Source organism: Cheilinus undulatus, linkage group 3, assembly GCF_018320785.1.
Source record: "Cheilinus undulatus linkage group 3, ASM1832078v1, whole genome shotgun sequence".
In the NCBI taxonomy this organism is placed as follows: domain Eukaryota; kingdom Metazoa; phylum Chordata; class Actinopteri; order Labriformes; family Labridae; genus Cheilinus; species Cheilinus undulatus.
Window position 1 is genome coordinate 47987573 of NC_054867.1, and position 14253 is coordinate 48001825.

Genomic DNA, 14253 nt, shown 5'->3' on the forward strand with positions numbered 1-14253 from the left:
TATGTAAGTTTTATACCTCTATATTTTGTTTTGCCAGTCCAGCTGTCTATGCATTCAATTCACTGAAATGTGATTGTGTTTAATCCCATAAGAAGTTGTTTAATTTCGCTAAAATCTTTCGATTCTGTAAATTCTGTCAAGAAGTGGGATGTAGAGCGAGGTCAGCAGTTTTATTGTGCGAGTGCAGTGACAGAGTTTGTGAAAGATAGCAAAGGAGATCTCAGATAAAGCATTTCAAAACCAGTCAGTGATTCTGGCTGAGGAGGAGCAATGCAAAATGGGGCCGAAATAAAATTTAGCAGAACTGTTCAACTCATCTGGTTTTCTTTTCTCTCATGAAAATAAAAGAGTAGGGGGATGTTGAGCATCAGCCTAGATGAGGGCCAGCCCCAGTCAGGGCAGTGTTCTTTTTGCAGCCTAATGTCAATAAAAGAAATATTTTTCTGTTTGTGGTGCTAACTATAAGTCAGGTAGTGTTGTCTCTACATGGACCTTGAATGTACGGAGCCTGGGTCTGCTGAAAGTGCCGCTGCTGTTTCGGCTGTAATTGCCATGTGGTAAGGGAAGTAAGATAAAGAATGCCTCCACATTGGCACGGTACATGGTGAGAGCTAGCATGGAGGAGGTTGGCTCTACTAAAGTCACTGATTAGTCCTCCTGCAGTGTCACGGGACTAATTAAATGAAACACTGGCAAAGTGGCATCCCACTTGACAATTCTGGGAAGTGTTGGCTGGTTGCTGCCCATTGGTCTACAGTTGACTTGTGGGGGCCAGTATTAAGGGCATCACTGGGTTTAGGGATGTCTTCACTGAGCTCTTACACACTTAGTTGGGTGCAAGTATCTTGTGTTTGCTTCAAACCTTTTCCTTTAGTAATTATATTTTCTGAAACCATCTAAAACAACCAGAATGCTTTGCTTTCTGCCTTATTAATGCATTCTCCTATGTGATATTTAGTATGTTATGCATGCTCTATTTTATTTACATATATGACAGCATTACTCCTAATGCATTAGTGTGATGCATTTCAAAACACAATCCCTAAGAGATCCAGTGTGTAATCCTGCATATATTGTTCATATTTGTGCTGAATATCAATGCATCACCACTGCTTTTATTCCAGAGAGGTAGGGAAAAGGGGGCCGTAAAATGAGAAATGCATGCAAAAACAATGACTCATCTGCATTCTACTTACACAGTGTGACCTCTGTCTGCATGGGCATGGACAGTGCTGGGTGCTTGACTTCACAGCTAAACAAAGCGTCATTATCCAGCTGAGGGTTCAGGGTCCAGGTGAGTCGGGCCTGCACCACCACAGAGCCGTCGCTCTGAGGGATGTGAGTGTGGCTAAAGTAGTACAGCGGGTCCGTGCTGTGTACCCAGCGGGGGAACTCTCGGCTCACCACAGTCTCTGGGATGACCTCCGTGGCCGGACTGGGCTCGTGGGCCTGCTGGCCCTGAGTGTGGAAACGCGGCGGGCTCTCCGTGTTCAGACGAGACGACGACCGCCCCTCGGGGTCCAGGAGGGAGAGGGAACGCTGCAGTTTAGTGTCATCCAGGTCCCTGCTGATGAGCGGCCTAGCTCCTCTCACTCCTGCTGAACCTCCTGCCTGCTCTGGGGTGGAAGTCTGAGTGTAGGAGATCACCTCGATCAGCTCACCATCACGCTTAAAGTACACCTGAGGGGATGAAAAAGGAGAGGAAGGCAGATCAAGAGGAGGAACAGAAACATTACACTGGGTTCACATTCTAAGTTTGAAACAATTCCAATCAATCATCTTACAAAACCAGGAGAACCTTCCTGGTTTTATTCCTGGTAGGTAGCATTAATGAAGGTCCTTTTCATTTACAGTTTTCCTCTGCTTTTATGAGCATTTACGTTCCCTTTGTGTCTTCACATAAGGCTGGAAATGCACAGTATACTCCCTTTACAGCCTATAACCTTCAAATACTAGTAATGAAATGAGCTTATGTAATCGATGCCTGCATGTGTAGCCTTGATTTTCTGATCTTTTGTTAACAGAAACGCTTGATTTTTATTTTAAAAGAAAACTTAACTTGCAGCACCATTTAGGAAACCTTTGGTCATCTAAATTCAATTTGCTGAAGATGAAAGAGTCATTTTTCCAACATCGTATATCAGTGTACAGTAACGCAGAAAGGGTTAAAGCCAGCTTTGATTCGCTGCCACCTCTAGGGCTGATATATGGAGTGGGTAAACAACATTAATGGATGTAAACAAGAAAGGAGAAGGCCGAGCTCCGGAGGAATAACAGCACAACACAGAGCAACATTAACAAAAGAGATTAAACCTTTAATCCCTGGATGAAAACACAGCTTCACAATCTATAGCCTTCTGTATGAAGTATGTTTATTTCTAACAGTGCTGGAGAAGTCTTTAGAAGTTTAAACAATTTATGAAGGAGCTCTTTGTTGGGCAAAAGCAAGAAAAGGAGATAACAAAAGACCACAGTGATGCTGGAATAAAGTAAAAGTCCTTGGTTAGAAAACTGCTTCATGGTGAAGAGTCATGAACAATAATGCAACAACCCACGTGCCGCAGTACAAAGGTATCATCAAGGCTAATCTCAACAACATTTTCAAATTCAGTTTATATGTACAGACACAGCAAGTGTCAGTATTCAGAAACTCTTAAGGTCTTGAGCCCATTATTTTTGGATGTCTTTTTGTAATCAACAATCCAATAGAAACTGCCACACAGAGTCTGATATGTTTATTTTTCCTATTTATAAGGTAAAAAATATGGAAAAATAGTCTGGTCCTGCTGAGAAAATGAAGCAGCAAAGATGGTTTTGTGAGGTTTTTCATCAAGTCAGTCAAGAACACTCATACATTTAACCATTTTATTTTAAAATGGATATACAGTTTTACTTGGCGGAGAAGGCTCTGCTCAAAAGGTGCTCCCTGGGTTATTAAAGTAGCATGCGTTGACTTTCCAGGGAGCACACTGCTAGAAACCAGTGTTAATTTTGGCAGCTATTTTTGATTTTAGTTTTAGTCTTATTCTTTAGATGAAATGTCTTTTAGTTTTTGTCACATTTTAGTCATTTCCACCCTTTTTTAACCTTGAAAAGCAGATAGATACGAACGGTTCCTTGTTTCTCACTGGCAAATCCATCCATTTGAGCCCAATTAGAAAGTGACAGGACCAATCAGCAATGAGGGGCAGTACTTTGAGACGTGGCAGGGTCGTGATGTAAGCAAGCAGCAACAAGAGGCCGCTGCAGTTATGGCGGAAGAGCTTGTCCACATTTCTTTGTTAAAAGAAAAACAAAGAACAGCAGTGAGTTGTTTTCTTTTCAAAAACGACAAAAGTCGTGTACTGATATGTCTACACTCGCCATGGTTTGTGTAGCTGTGCACACGTTTTGTTGTCACGTGTTTTGTTGCTCTGATTGGCCCTGTAAAGATGTGACACACAGAACGTTCATCCAATCACACTCCGAGTTTTTTCGAAGCCTCTTCCCTTTCCCAAATGCTTATTATGGGGGGGGTTCCCATCTGGTGTGCCAGATTAACCCTTTTTTAATTTTAGGCTGAATCCCAATTCTCCCCTTAACCCTCAATCTTAACCCTCAGTCTCAAAATGTGAATTCCCGCGAAGAGCAAAGGCTGTCCCAATTCTCCTGAGGGTTGAGTTGAGGGGCGGATTTGAGGGCTTTATCTCCATCAATTTTTGATATGTTCCTGGAGCTTCCTTTGTATTGAGGGTTACTACTTAAAGAAAAATGGCGGCGAATGCGGGGAAGAAATTGAGCTACAAATTTTATGATTTCTTTGCCTTTTTGTAGCATCACATTTACTTTAATTTTTACAATGGTAAGCCAGTAACTGTGCCACTGTGGACAAGCTTAGTTACAACTGGTGTTTCGTGCTAGCTAATGGCCGTGTTATACAGTGACTTTTAGCTGAATATGTCCGTGGTTGTGGTGTTTATACATGTTATTTGGTTGAATATTAACGCATTCTCATTCTTCTTTTTCTTCCTCTGAATTGACAGACTACGCAGTTGTGGCACATTACTGCCCTGTACAGTCTGAAATCGTAACTGTTATTAAGGGGTGTCCCATTTCTAAGTCGCAAGAAGGCCCTTACACTTGGTTTTGAGGGGCAGGTGTAGACTGAGGGTTGAGCTTGAGGGTAAGATTGAGGGTTATGGGGAGAATTGGGATTCAGCCTTATTCTAGTTTTAGTCAATGGAAACTAATATTTTAGTCTAGTTTTAGTCCAGAAGAAGTCCTCATGTTTTAGTCTCTACTTTTAGTCCAAGCATTTATTCCCTTGTCTAAATCTGGTACCAAAGCATGGTAGTGCGTTCTATGCACGTTGTCAAACCTGGGGTCCCTGCTTTCGTTAGCTGAGAGGCAGAAGAGATACTGATGCATTGTTTTTTTGACAGATTTACCCACAGTAGAGAAATATGGATTTTGAATGTCAGACAAACACTAAATTACATTTTAGTCTAGTTTTAGTCATCTTGGCGAAAACCGAACTTACTTTTTGTCAGTTTTAGTCATCACAGATCTATTTTTGTTAGTCTTAGCCTAGTTTTTGTCATGGAAAAAAGGATGGTGACGAACATTTTTAGTCATAGTTTTAGTCGACGAAATTAACACTGGTCCACGTGGGCCATCACAGGTGGGACCACCATGGACAAACCAATGGGAGCTATATTTGCAGCCCACCTACCACCCACATAGGGCCCACATGGACATGCTGGCAGGGACATTATCTCCAAAAACTGTCCCATCCCTAACTCTTTCTATTTGTTTTTATAAACAACTAAATATAATTTAGATTTAATTCACACTCAAAGAGTTTTGTTATGACATAATCAAGCCCCCTGGTGTTTGGTAGCCCCTCTGAGTTTTATCCAGAACTTCATTTCAATAACTTTATTTTAAAACCCTGACAAATGGGATCTGTCTGTTGATGATGTTGTGTTTGTAAAGACAGATGTACCGTCATTAGATAACAAGCTGTGAAGTGCCACTGGGTTGTATCATGTATAAGTATTTATAGCCAACGTTAAAACTTGCCAGGGCCTGCCGTCAGAGCCGGCTGCTACACATCATCACGCAGGGGAAGGTGACCTCGCCCAAAGGCAGCATGGTGGTTGTTATTGCTATGGATACTAATGTTAATATTCAACCACACTTCCTCCTGACTAAACTGCTGCTCCTGTTTGTTAACCTTCAGTTGATCTTTGGCCCCATCTACCTGTGCCACATTTTTAGTACATAAGTTCATTCATCAATTTCAAACCCTTTCCTTAGTGTTTAGTATTTCTTTCAGTGTGTAACCTTTAGGTTGGTTTACAGATGTTATTTTTAATTAGATTTTCATTTTATATACACAGCATGTTTTATCTAATAATGTCCTTGTATGAAGAAATGTGAGGATAAGTGCAAATGGTTCTTAAAGAAGATTGATGAATGAGCCAATGATTGAAGCCATAGTTTAATGACGACTGAGGCAAGTATGAGACGGTGTCAACAGGTAAATAATCGCCCCAAGGGTGTGTTTACATGACATGAGCACAGGGTAGGAAAGTTAAGCACACTCCTTCTTAATGTTCATTTCAAGCCAAATATAAGATTAAGTGTTGGGGTTGTGTATTCAATGCACTCCTTAGGAAATCTGCTCATTTATAAGCCAGTACAGTCAGACTGAGTGTGTTTCCACATAAAGCATGATTGTAATAGACTGTGACATGGTTCAATTGCTTCGCCCTCCAGCCTGCTTTCACCTTCCATTTCCATTTCCCAGCATACCTGTGTAATTGTGGAAGTGCAGGCTGTAGTTCATTTGCAAATCCACCAAGAAAAAGGAAGAGACAAACATGGTAACCACTTGGGTGGGCATTTGTGTATGCTCTGTATGGACAACAGAGTCCATCCTGCAGTTCATCATGGATGTTTCTTTTTTGAAATTTATTTTTCAGTTCTCTAACAATACCCTTTTTCCTACTTCCACATCTACTGTGCAGCTGAGAGATTGAAATGGCCCCCATGCTGTGCAGATACAGAGGTGAAGAGACAGGAGACATTTAGGGTTGACTTAACAATTTCAGTCCAAGGCATGGTGCCTAAGTATGGTACACTTGCATGCACCAACTGAACCAGACTTTGGGGTCATATGAACTTGGCCCTGGCCCATCTCCCTGATATTATAAAGCCTGTTTGAGACTGGGAACGTGAGACGTGCATCTTGGCTGTGACAGCTTAAACCCGGTATTTTACCAAGTTGCCAAGGCTTTCAGACTTCCTAACCTTGCAAAGCAGATGGATATGCCAGCTTCCTTGTTTCTCACTGGTGAATCCATCTTGCAAAGCTCCAGTCTGAACCATTTGGGCCCGGTTAGAAAGCGACAGGACCAATCAGTGATGAGGGGTAGTACTTTCAGGCATGGCGGAGTTATGGCGTAAGCAAGCAGCAACAAGAGACCAGTGCAATTATGGCGGAAGAGCTTCTCGTGGATGCTGCTAAAGTGCCAGTTTTATCAGAACTTGACGACATTTCTTCGTTAAAAGAAGAACAAAGAACAGCAGTGAGTTGTTTTCTTTTCAAAAATGACAAAAGTTGTGTACTGACATGTCTATAGTCACTGTGGTTCATGTTATCCCTTGGTAGCTGCGCACACGCACCTCGGTCGTGGCTACGTCACGTGTTTTGTTGCTCTGATTGGCCCGTAAAGATGTGACAAGCAGAACGTTCATCCAATCACCCTCAGAGTTTCTTTCAAATCCTCTGCCCTTTCCCAAACGCTTTTTATTGAAGTTTTTCCAGATGGACGTCAGAAACAAATCCATCTGGCGTGTCAGGTTACAGACTTCCTGCATGAGCATTACATCTCATGCCCCTGATATGCATGTCTTCATGGAGAATCTAGAGAATAGAGGGCTCACCTATTCTCTTTGTGCTCTGTGGCAAAACAGAAAAATGAGAGAGCAATATTAATCTTGTTGTAGCAAAAATGTATGTCTGCATTAGGAGAATATGTTTGCTGTATATATTTTGATGATTTAGATGAATGTGACACACTTAAAGGTGTGAAAAAAATCAGAAAACTGCCACGTTTGTGGCTTTAAGTGCCTCTCTTTACTCGGACTGCATAGCGCTGCACGCTCCCCTCCTGCCTTCTGTCTCTTATCTGTCACATCCACTCGGCTGCGTGCCCAAGCCATTGCTTAACCGCCTCTTACCTGGGCTCACGCCCAAGCTTTCATTGGACCAATGGGGTCCTGGTCAGATGAGAGCTCACTTGCTGGTTTCAGTCCTTTAAAAACAAAATCGACCACATGGACATAAAACAGCAAATGAACTAATCAAACACATTAGATTCCATGTTTTACTAAAATCTGAGGTGTACTTTGACTTCATATTTGGACTGATTTCCCATTTATTAACAAGGAGGAGGAGGATTATGGCCTATACTGCAGCCAGTCAGCAGGGGGAGCTCTTTATATTCTTGCTTCAGCCCTTAGCTGCTGTTGCTCTGCCCATCAACACCAATAGTGCTGCTGTGCAGATCAGCAGGGAGCTGATATCATATCTAATAGAACAAATAAGGTTTGAGAAATGGTTAAACCAACAAAATGTGCTGTTCTTGATCAAGACTTCCTAAATAAGTATTTTCTCTAAATTCTTGGGTGCTTCAAGAGATTTTAAACTCTGCTATCATTCATGCATTTTATAACTATTGTTAAGTTATCACTATGTTTGTTTCCTGGGCATTTAAATGCATGAATCAATCCCAGGATATTGACTTTGGCCCAGCAGCTAATTTCAAAAAACGTTCCTCAGGAAATGAACACATTTTCTTCTGTTTATTTTTGTCATTTGGGAGAATTCAATACCCATCACTGTTATCTGTGTTTACCTGACGTGCCCTGTAGAGCCTGAGCTTCAAATCCAATAACACAACAGGAAGCATTAACCTAACATCCACAATAACCCCACCGCTGCTGCTGCTAACACCTACAACTATTCGACCAACTCTCCACGAAAGGAAGCGTTTTCAGCGTACAATAAAACACCTCATTAATTATCTCAGCAGGTGGAGGGAGAGCGGCGTGGATTAGAGCCGTCCATGCACCTGTTCTGGTGCTTTTGTTGGGCAAAATGGTGTGGGTACACAAAAGCACCTGTGTTACCAATTAATCTGTTATAATGGGGAATGAATTCTGTAAGCCTGGATAGCCGATTTGTTTCTATAAACATTAACAGATGAGTCAATTTATAGGCATTGAGGAAATATTGATTAAACATCTACATGACTTAACGTGAGCTGTGTGCAGCGTGTGCTCTAAAGGAGACAGAAATAAAACCTTCACTGAAGCGTTTCCCCCGGCACAGCCTCACTTTAGCTATTTATAGTGATATTAGTATGATTAAATAGCTCTCTTTGCCACCTGTCCACTTGAAATATAAGAAAGAGAATTCATCAAAGACATGAATAAATAGAAAAAAAACAGATATGTAGCTGCAAAGATAAATCGTTATCAGACTTACTTTTTGTTTCTCAAATCTTTGCAAGAAAAGAGAAGAAACAGATATTTAAAAAAAATACTTTAGGGGACTTGACTGAAGTTTTTGACTTTAGCTTTTTGGTTAATGATGTTTATTGCACATCCAGTCAGAATTACGTGTCAACAAGGGCTGTTTATTTGCCAGAGGCCACGTGGAAAAATTGTAGAAGCTACAACATGTTGTGAAAAAGGGGATTTGATTTGGTTCCAAAAAAAAAAACCCCACAGAATTTATGTCAGGTAATATTAGCTTCAAATCTGACAATCTAGAGAACCCTTGTGCAGGTTTTGAGTGTGCAGGGCTTCAGCTTCTGGTCAATTAAGCAATAACAAAAAATCCAACTTGCATATATTTTAATCATGATTATTCATTGAATTAGAAAAGTTAGCCATGACTGATCAGAATTTTAGTTGCTAAAAATGTTATTATTTTGCAGTTCAAATCACAAATGTATTGGCAAGTCCTACCAGTGTCTTGATTTGTGAATCAAATGAATGCAAAAAGAGGCATTTTATGATAATTTATTATCTTAATGAGTGCTGCACTGCTTTACTACTGTGGTCTGAAACCATGACTTAAGGCAATGATTCCAGCCTGGGGTCTGATGTGGGCAACACAAGATCCCGGACGTGCGGAGCTCTTTCTGACCACAATCAGTTAGAGGGGAAAGCTGCACTTCACAGCGACGTAGATCATCAGCGGAGGGCTTAGCCAGAGCTCAAAAGTTGTTCAAAACTTTCAAAAAAGGCAGCGCATTTCAGAATCCAAATTATGGAGGACTAAACATTAACATGGGGTCTAAATGCTCTGATAAAGGACTTGTGCCGAAACGCACAAGTGTTTGTTATGTGATGTGAGCCAAATAAACTAGTGAAATGTTATTGTTTTGTCATCCACAACCTGGATTCCAAGATGTGCTGCTTTTTTGAAACTTGTGATCATAATCAGTTTTGCTCATATTAAAAATCACCTGACACACTTAATGGATAGTTTTTACAATGAACTTTTGTTAAGAAAAGGTGTGTTTAATTATGTTGGGGGGTATATCAATAAAAAAAAATACTATGAATGACTACTGAGACACCAACGTATCAGGGGCTGGAGGAGACTTATCTTAGATGTGAGTAAGGGGGACAACAAGACAAAATATTGGGGGACAACTGCCTTACAAGTAGCAGCCGGTTTCAGAGTCCTTCTCCTGTCAAATATGGCATTAAACTCTGTTATGTTATTGAAAGGAACCCTGCATGATCAGACCAGTTCATCTTGTTTTATAGATATTTGTATCTCTCATATACATATTGAACAAAAAAATTCACAAGATATCTGCATTTTGAGTCATTTCAGTTTATAAATTCACCAGGAGACATGTCTTGAGCTGCGCTGGTGCCGTGACGTCCCAGTTCCGCGGTGATCCTCACTGTTCCTCTGCGGTAAGCCGTTTCAGACTGGCAGCCAGTGTTAGGACTGCATCTCAGAAACGCAGCACATCTCATGCACAGACAGTTCTAAAATTTGAGGTCTGTTCTATTTTATATGTGCACCACGAGCAGTAGGGCTGTAACGATATCAGATTTTCATTTCACGATTATCGTGGGCAAAAAATGTCACGATAACGATATTATCAAGATTTCAGTAAAAAATTAGATAATAACGGGACAATTAATCAAATTTATCTTTAACTTTATTTATGTTGTATTCTCTTTTTGGCAGATGAATTACACTCAAAATACCTGTCTAAGGAGGTACTGCAGCTGCTGTGTCATTGCGGAGAGTCAGTGTTTGTGTGTGAGGAGGAAGGGGGAGGGTTGTTGGGGTGCTACAGGAGGGAGACCAAGCAGGGCGGAAGAAAACAGGGGCGGATGTAGAAAACAAACTGTGTTCAAGTGGCACTGGATCATTTACACGATATTATCATATTTAAATTTTATTTTTTAATACCACGATTATCGTCAATATCGGTATATCGCGACAGCCCTAACAAGCAATTATCTGTCCATCTAGACAGGAAAATGATAAATACAGAGCCATATTTACCTTGTTGTAGCAAATATATACGTCCACATGGGTAGAAAATGTTTGAAATCTGTTTCTTGTCCTGTCTTGACTATCAGCCTGGACACACTACAAATACTCAACCATGTGCAAGTTTATAGGTCGCCAGGTGGGCGCGACAAAGACAGGGAATCATAGTCACAAGTCATAATTAAAAAAGCCCCACTTGAGGCGCACAGATGGCCTACCCATATATGGGTTTGAATCTGGCCTGTGGCCCTTTGCCGCATGTCTCCCCACTCTCTCTCCCATTTTCAACTCTATCCACAGTCCTCCTCTATAGAATAAAGACACGAAAATCCCAAAATAAATCTCAAAAAACAAACTAGAGATACCACTGCTCTCTCTCTCTCTCTCTCTGTTAGTGTTTTGCCATGATTTTTTTTACTTATCTATATCATCATGGTGATATGCAACATCAGGCTGTATGATTCCTGCATGCATGTTTCTTGCCACCATCATCACAGCATGACAGCACAATTAAACTGAACATATAAATACAAAAATGCTTTGCTAGCTCAGTTTTGTTATAACTATATCTGCAGTTTCTGCGGTAAAATGTGGCTACTGCAGCCTTGACTTTCTCTTGTATTAGCATTGTGCTGCACATCAGTGCACAGCTAATGGAGGGGAGGAGTGTTTTTTAGGCTGAAGTTTCCATGTGACAGTTTGTTTGAATAAAGATTGATATGATTGTTTAGTTTGAACAAAAATCTGTTGGTGTCAAGCCTTTGATAACAATATTTCCTTTTCTGATTTATCTTTTGATGAACTAAATCACAGAGAACACAGTCATCCAGCCCAGTTCGAGCTGCAGCTGCACCTGCAATGATCTAAAATGGTCTCACTGCATTGCAAATCTTTGGTTTGGGTTTTTTTTTTTTCAGTATCACCACTGAAGGGCTCTTCTTGGATATTACCAAGGTTTCCCCCACTTTTATAGCATTATTAAGACTAGTATGTCTTATCTCCTTGCTAGGACTGAATGTTCATTTCCATAATTTATCCTTGAGATATCCTTGGATCAAAATGATTGTGACAAAATGTACTCATAAAATCAGCAGTGATAAGTTTGTGAAAATATCTGTGGGGAGGGACTTAAGGCCAAAAAGGTAAAAATGAATACCTGTTAAGTGTAATCTGAAAGTCATAGGTTATGACGTTTGACCTGTTCTCCTTTAGTCAAACACTTCATTTTAGAGTCTTTTTACAATGACACGTTGTGCATTGATGCAGCCCTTGTGCATGAGCAGCTGCTCCGAAATACAAATGAAACACATCTAATTGAATGTCAATCAGCTTTAGTTTGCTTTAATAGAGCTCTGACAAAGTCTCGTTTCATAATTTAGAAAATGTGAACACTTTTACTTCATAAATTAGGCTTCAAAATGCCAAAGTGAAAGAGAAGTCTCACTGACAATTCGTGACGAGCAATTCAAAGACTTTTTTTCAGAGTGGAACTCTTCAAGGCCAAACTGTGACATCTTGCAAAAGTGTTGAAATGTGTTTTGAAATCTTTTTGATGACATTTCTGAATGTTCTGGACAGCACGCAGCAGCTACATAAGTGGAGAGAAAGAGACATGACAAGGTCTCTTTCAGACAAGCTGTAATGTGCCTGAATAAAATGAGGCACCAGGACTCTGGATGTTTCTAAATGTTAATTTGAATTAATTCACACTCCGTCAAAAATCAAAGAACGATTAAGGAGACATCTGTCATCACTGTAAACTTAATCTGCATTACTTTAAACCACCTTTTAATTTACTACAGACTTATTTCCCATTTTTCTTTGTCTGACAGGCAGAGATAACAGAAAACACATCACTTCTTTCAGAGCGTTCAAATGGAAGAGCAAACACTGATTCATTTTCCACAAGTGATTATAAAGCTGCCAAAATAACACAGGGGATGTCTCTCACTGTGATACACTTCTCCAATAAAAAAGTTTTATTGCACAAAGCGACATTTTAGTTGGCTACCACTTTTAAGAAGTTGTCTTTTGTGTAATTTCCCTGCATTCACCGTGGATAGATAAAAGCAGATTATTGTCCTTTAAAGCCTTAAAGCCTAGACAACAGGACTCAAGGCTCCTTAATGCTCTGCATTCAGTTCAGATACATCCTGTGTCTGTGGTCACCTCAGCCATATTTCTGAACCTTAAGAATACAGACAAGTGGCTGTGATACCAGCAGGCATCATTGTGATAGTGTTCAGGGGTAGAGCCAACAGTTTTACTTTGTTAATTTAATGAATAACGAAACTGAATGTCCAAAAAATGTCTTCAATGACAAAGTTAAAACAGATTTTTACAAAGTAATGTCAATTAAATAAAAATATGGATGCATCAATATTCACCCCCTCCAAGTCAATTTAGTAGAGTCACCTTTGGCTGCAGTCACAGCTCTGAGTCTATGTGGGTAGGTCTCAATCAGGATTGCACATCTGGACACTGACATAGTTCTCCATTTTAACTTGCAAAGCTACTAAAGCTCCGTCAGGTTGCATGGGGATCAAGCGTGAAAAACTCTTTTCAAATCCAGCCACAAATTGTTTTGACTCGGCCCCTCCAGAACATTTCCCTTGTTGTCTTTAAACCAGTTCTGTGCTTTGGGTCATTGTCTTACTGGAAAATAAATCTCCTAAGTCATAGTTCTCCTACAGGCTGAATAAGATTGTCCTCCAGGATTTCCCTGTATTTTGCCCCTTTCATACTCTCTACCTTTACTAGCCTTCAAGGGCCTGCTTCTAAGAAGCATCCCCATGACATGATGCTGCCACCACCATGCTTCACAGGGGGGGATGGTCTGTTTGTAGTGATGTGCTTGTTTGTGTCCACCAAATATACAACTGATGACCAAAAAGCCCAATTTTGGTCTCATTAGACCAAAGAACCTTATTTCACTTGACCATGGCGTCTCCCACATGCCATTTGGTGAATTCTAGTCGAGATTTACTGAGTTTTCCTCAACAGTGGCTTTCTTTAACAGATTTCTACAAAGTAATGTCAACTAAACTAGAATTATGTAAGGTAAAGTAAGTGACTGAATAAACATTCACCCCCTTTTAAGTGACTGACCTAATTCAACAAAAGGTCCAGCAAATTGGTGCTAACAGTCTCACAATTAGTGAAAAGGGGATCACCTTTGTGCAGTGAATGTCCCTCAAGTGGTTGTAGTATAAATATGCCTGTGTCTGGAAGGTCCAGTCACTGGCTGATCAGGATTCCTGGCTACCATTACACTGTATAAATCTACCTAAATCAGGCCATCCTCACAAACTGAGTGACCATGCAAGAAGGAGACTAGTGAGAGAGGCCCCCGAAAATATTTAAAACTACTCTGAAGGAGTTACAAGCTTCAGCAGCTGAGATGGGGGAGACTCTGCAGAAAACTGTTGACCAGGTTCTTCACCAGTCAAAGCTTTATCGGAGAGTGGCAAAGAGAATGCCACTGTTGAAGAAAACTCAGATTAAATCTGGACTAGAGTTCACCAAAAGGCATGTGAGAGACTCCATGGTCAAGTTGAGGAAAGTTATTTGGTCTGATGTGACCAAACTGGTGCTTTTTGGTCTAAGCCTGAGACCTATTACCTTTTTTTCTTCAATCAATTCGGACCCACAATCAAAGTGAAATAACCTGGTTA

General features: G+C 40.5%; 1 protein-coding gene across 3 annotated transcripts in view; it reads right to left on the reverse strand.

The window, feature by feature from the left end:
- The window catches only part of igsf21a (immunoglobin superfamily, member 21a), a 521040-nt gene that overhangs the window by 60424 nt on the left and 446363 nt on the right, over positions 1–14253 (reverse strand). For all 3 annotated transcript variants that reach the window (XM_041783290.1, XM_041783288.1, XM_041783287.1), the window contains one exon: positions 1197–1680. In XM_041783290.1, coding sequence (XP_041639224.1) covers positions 1197–1680 — 484 coding nt within the window. The remainder of the gene's footprint in view (positions 1–1196; positions 1681–14253) is intronic.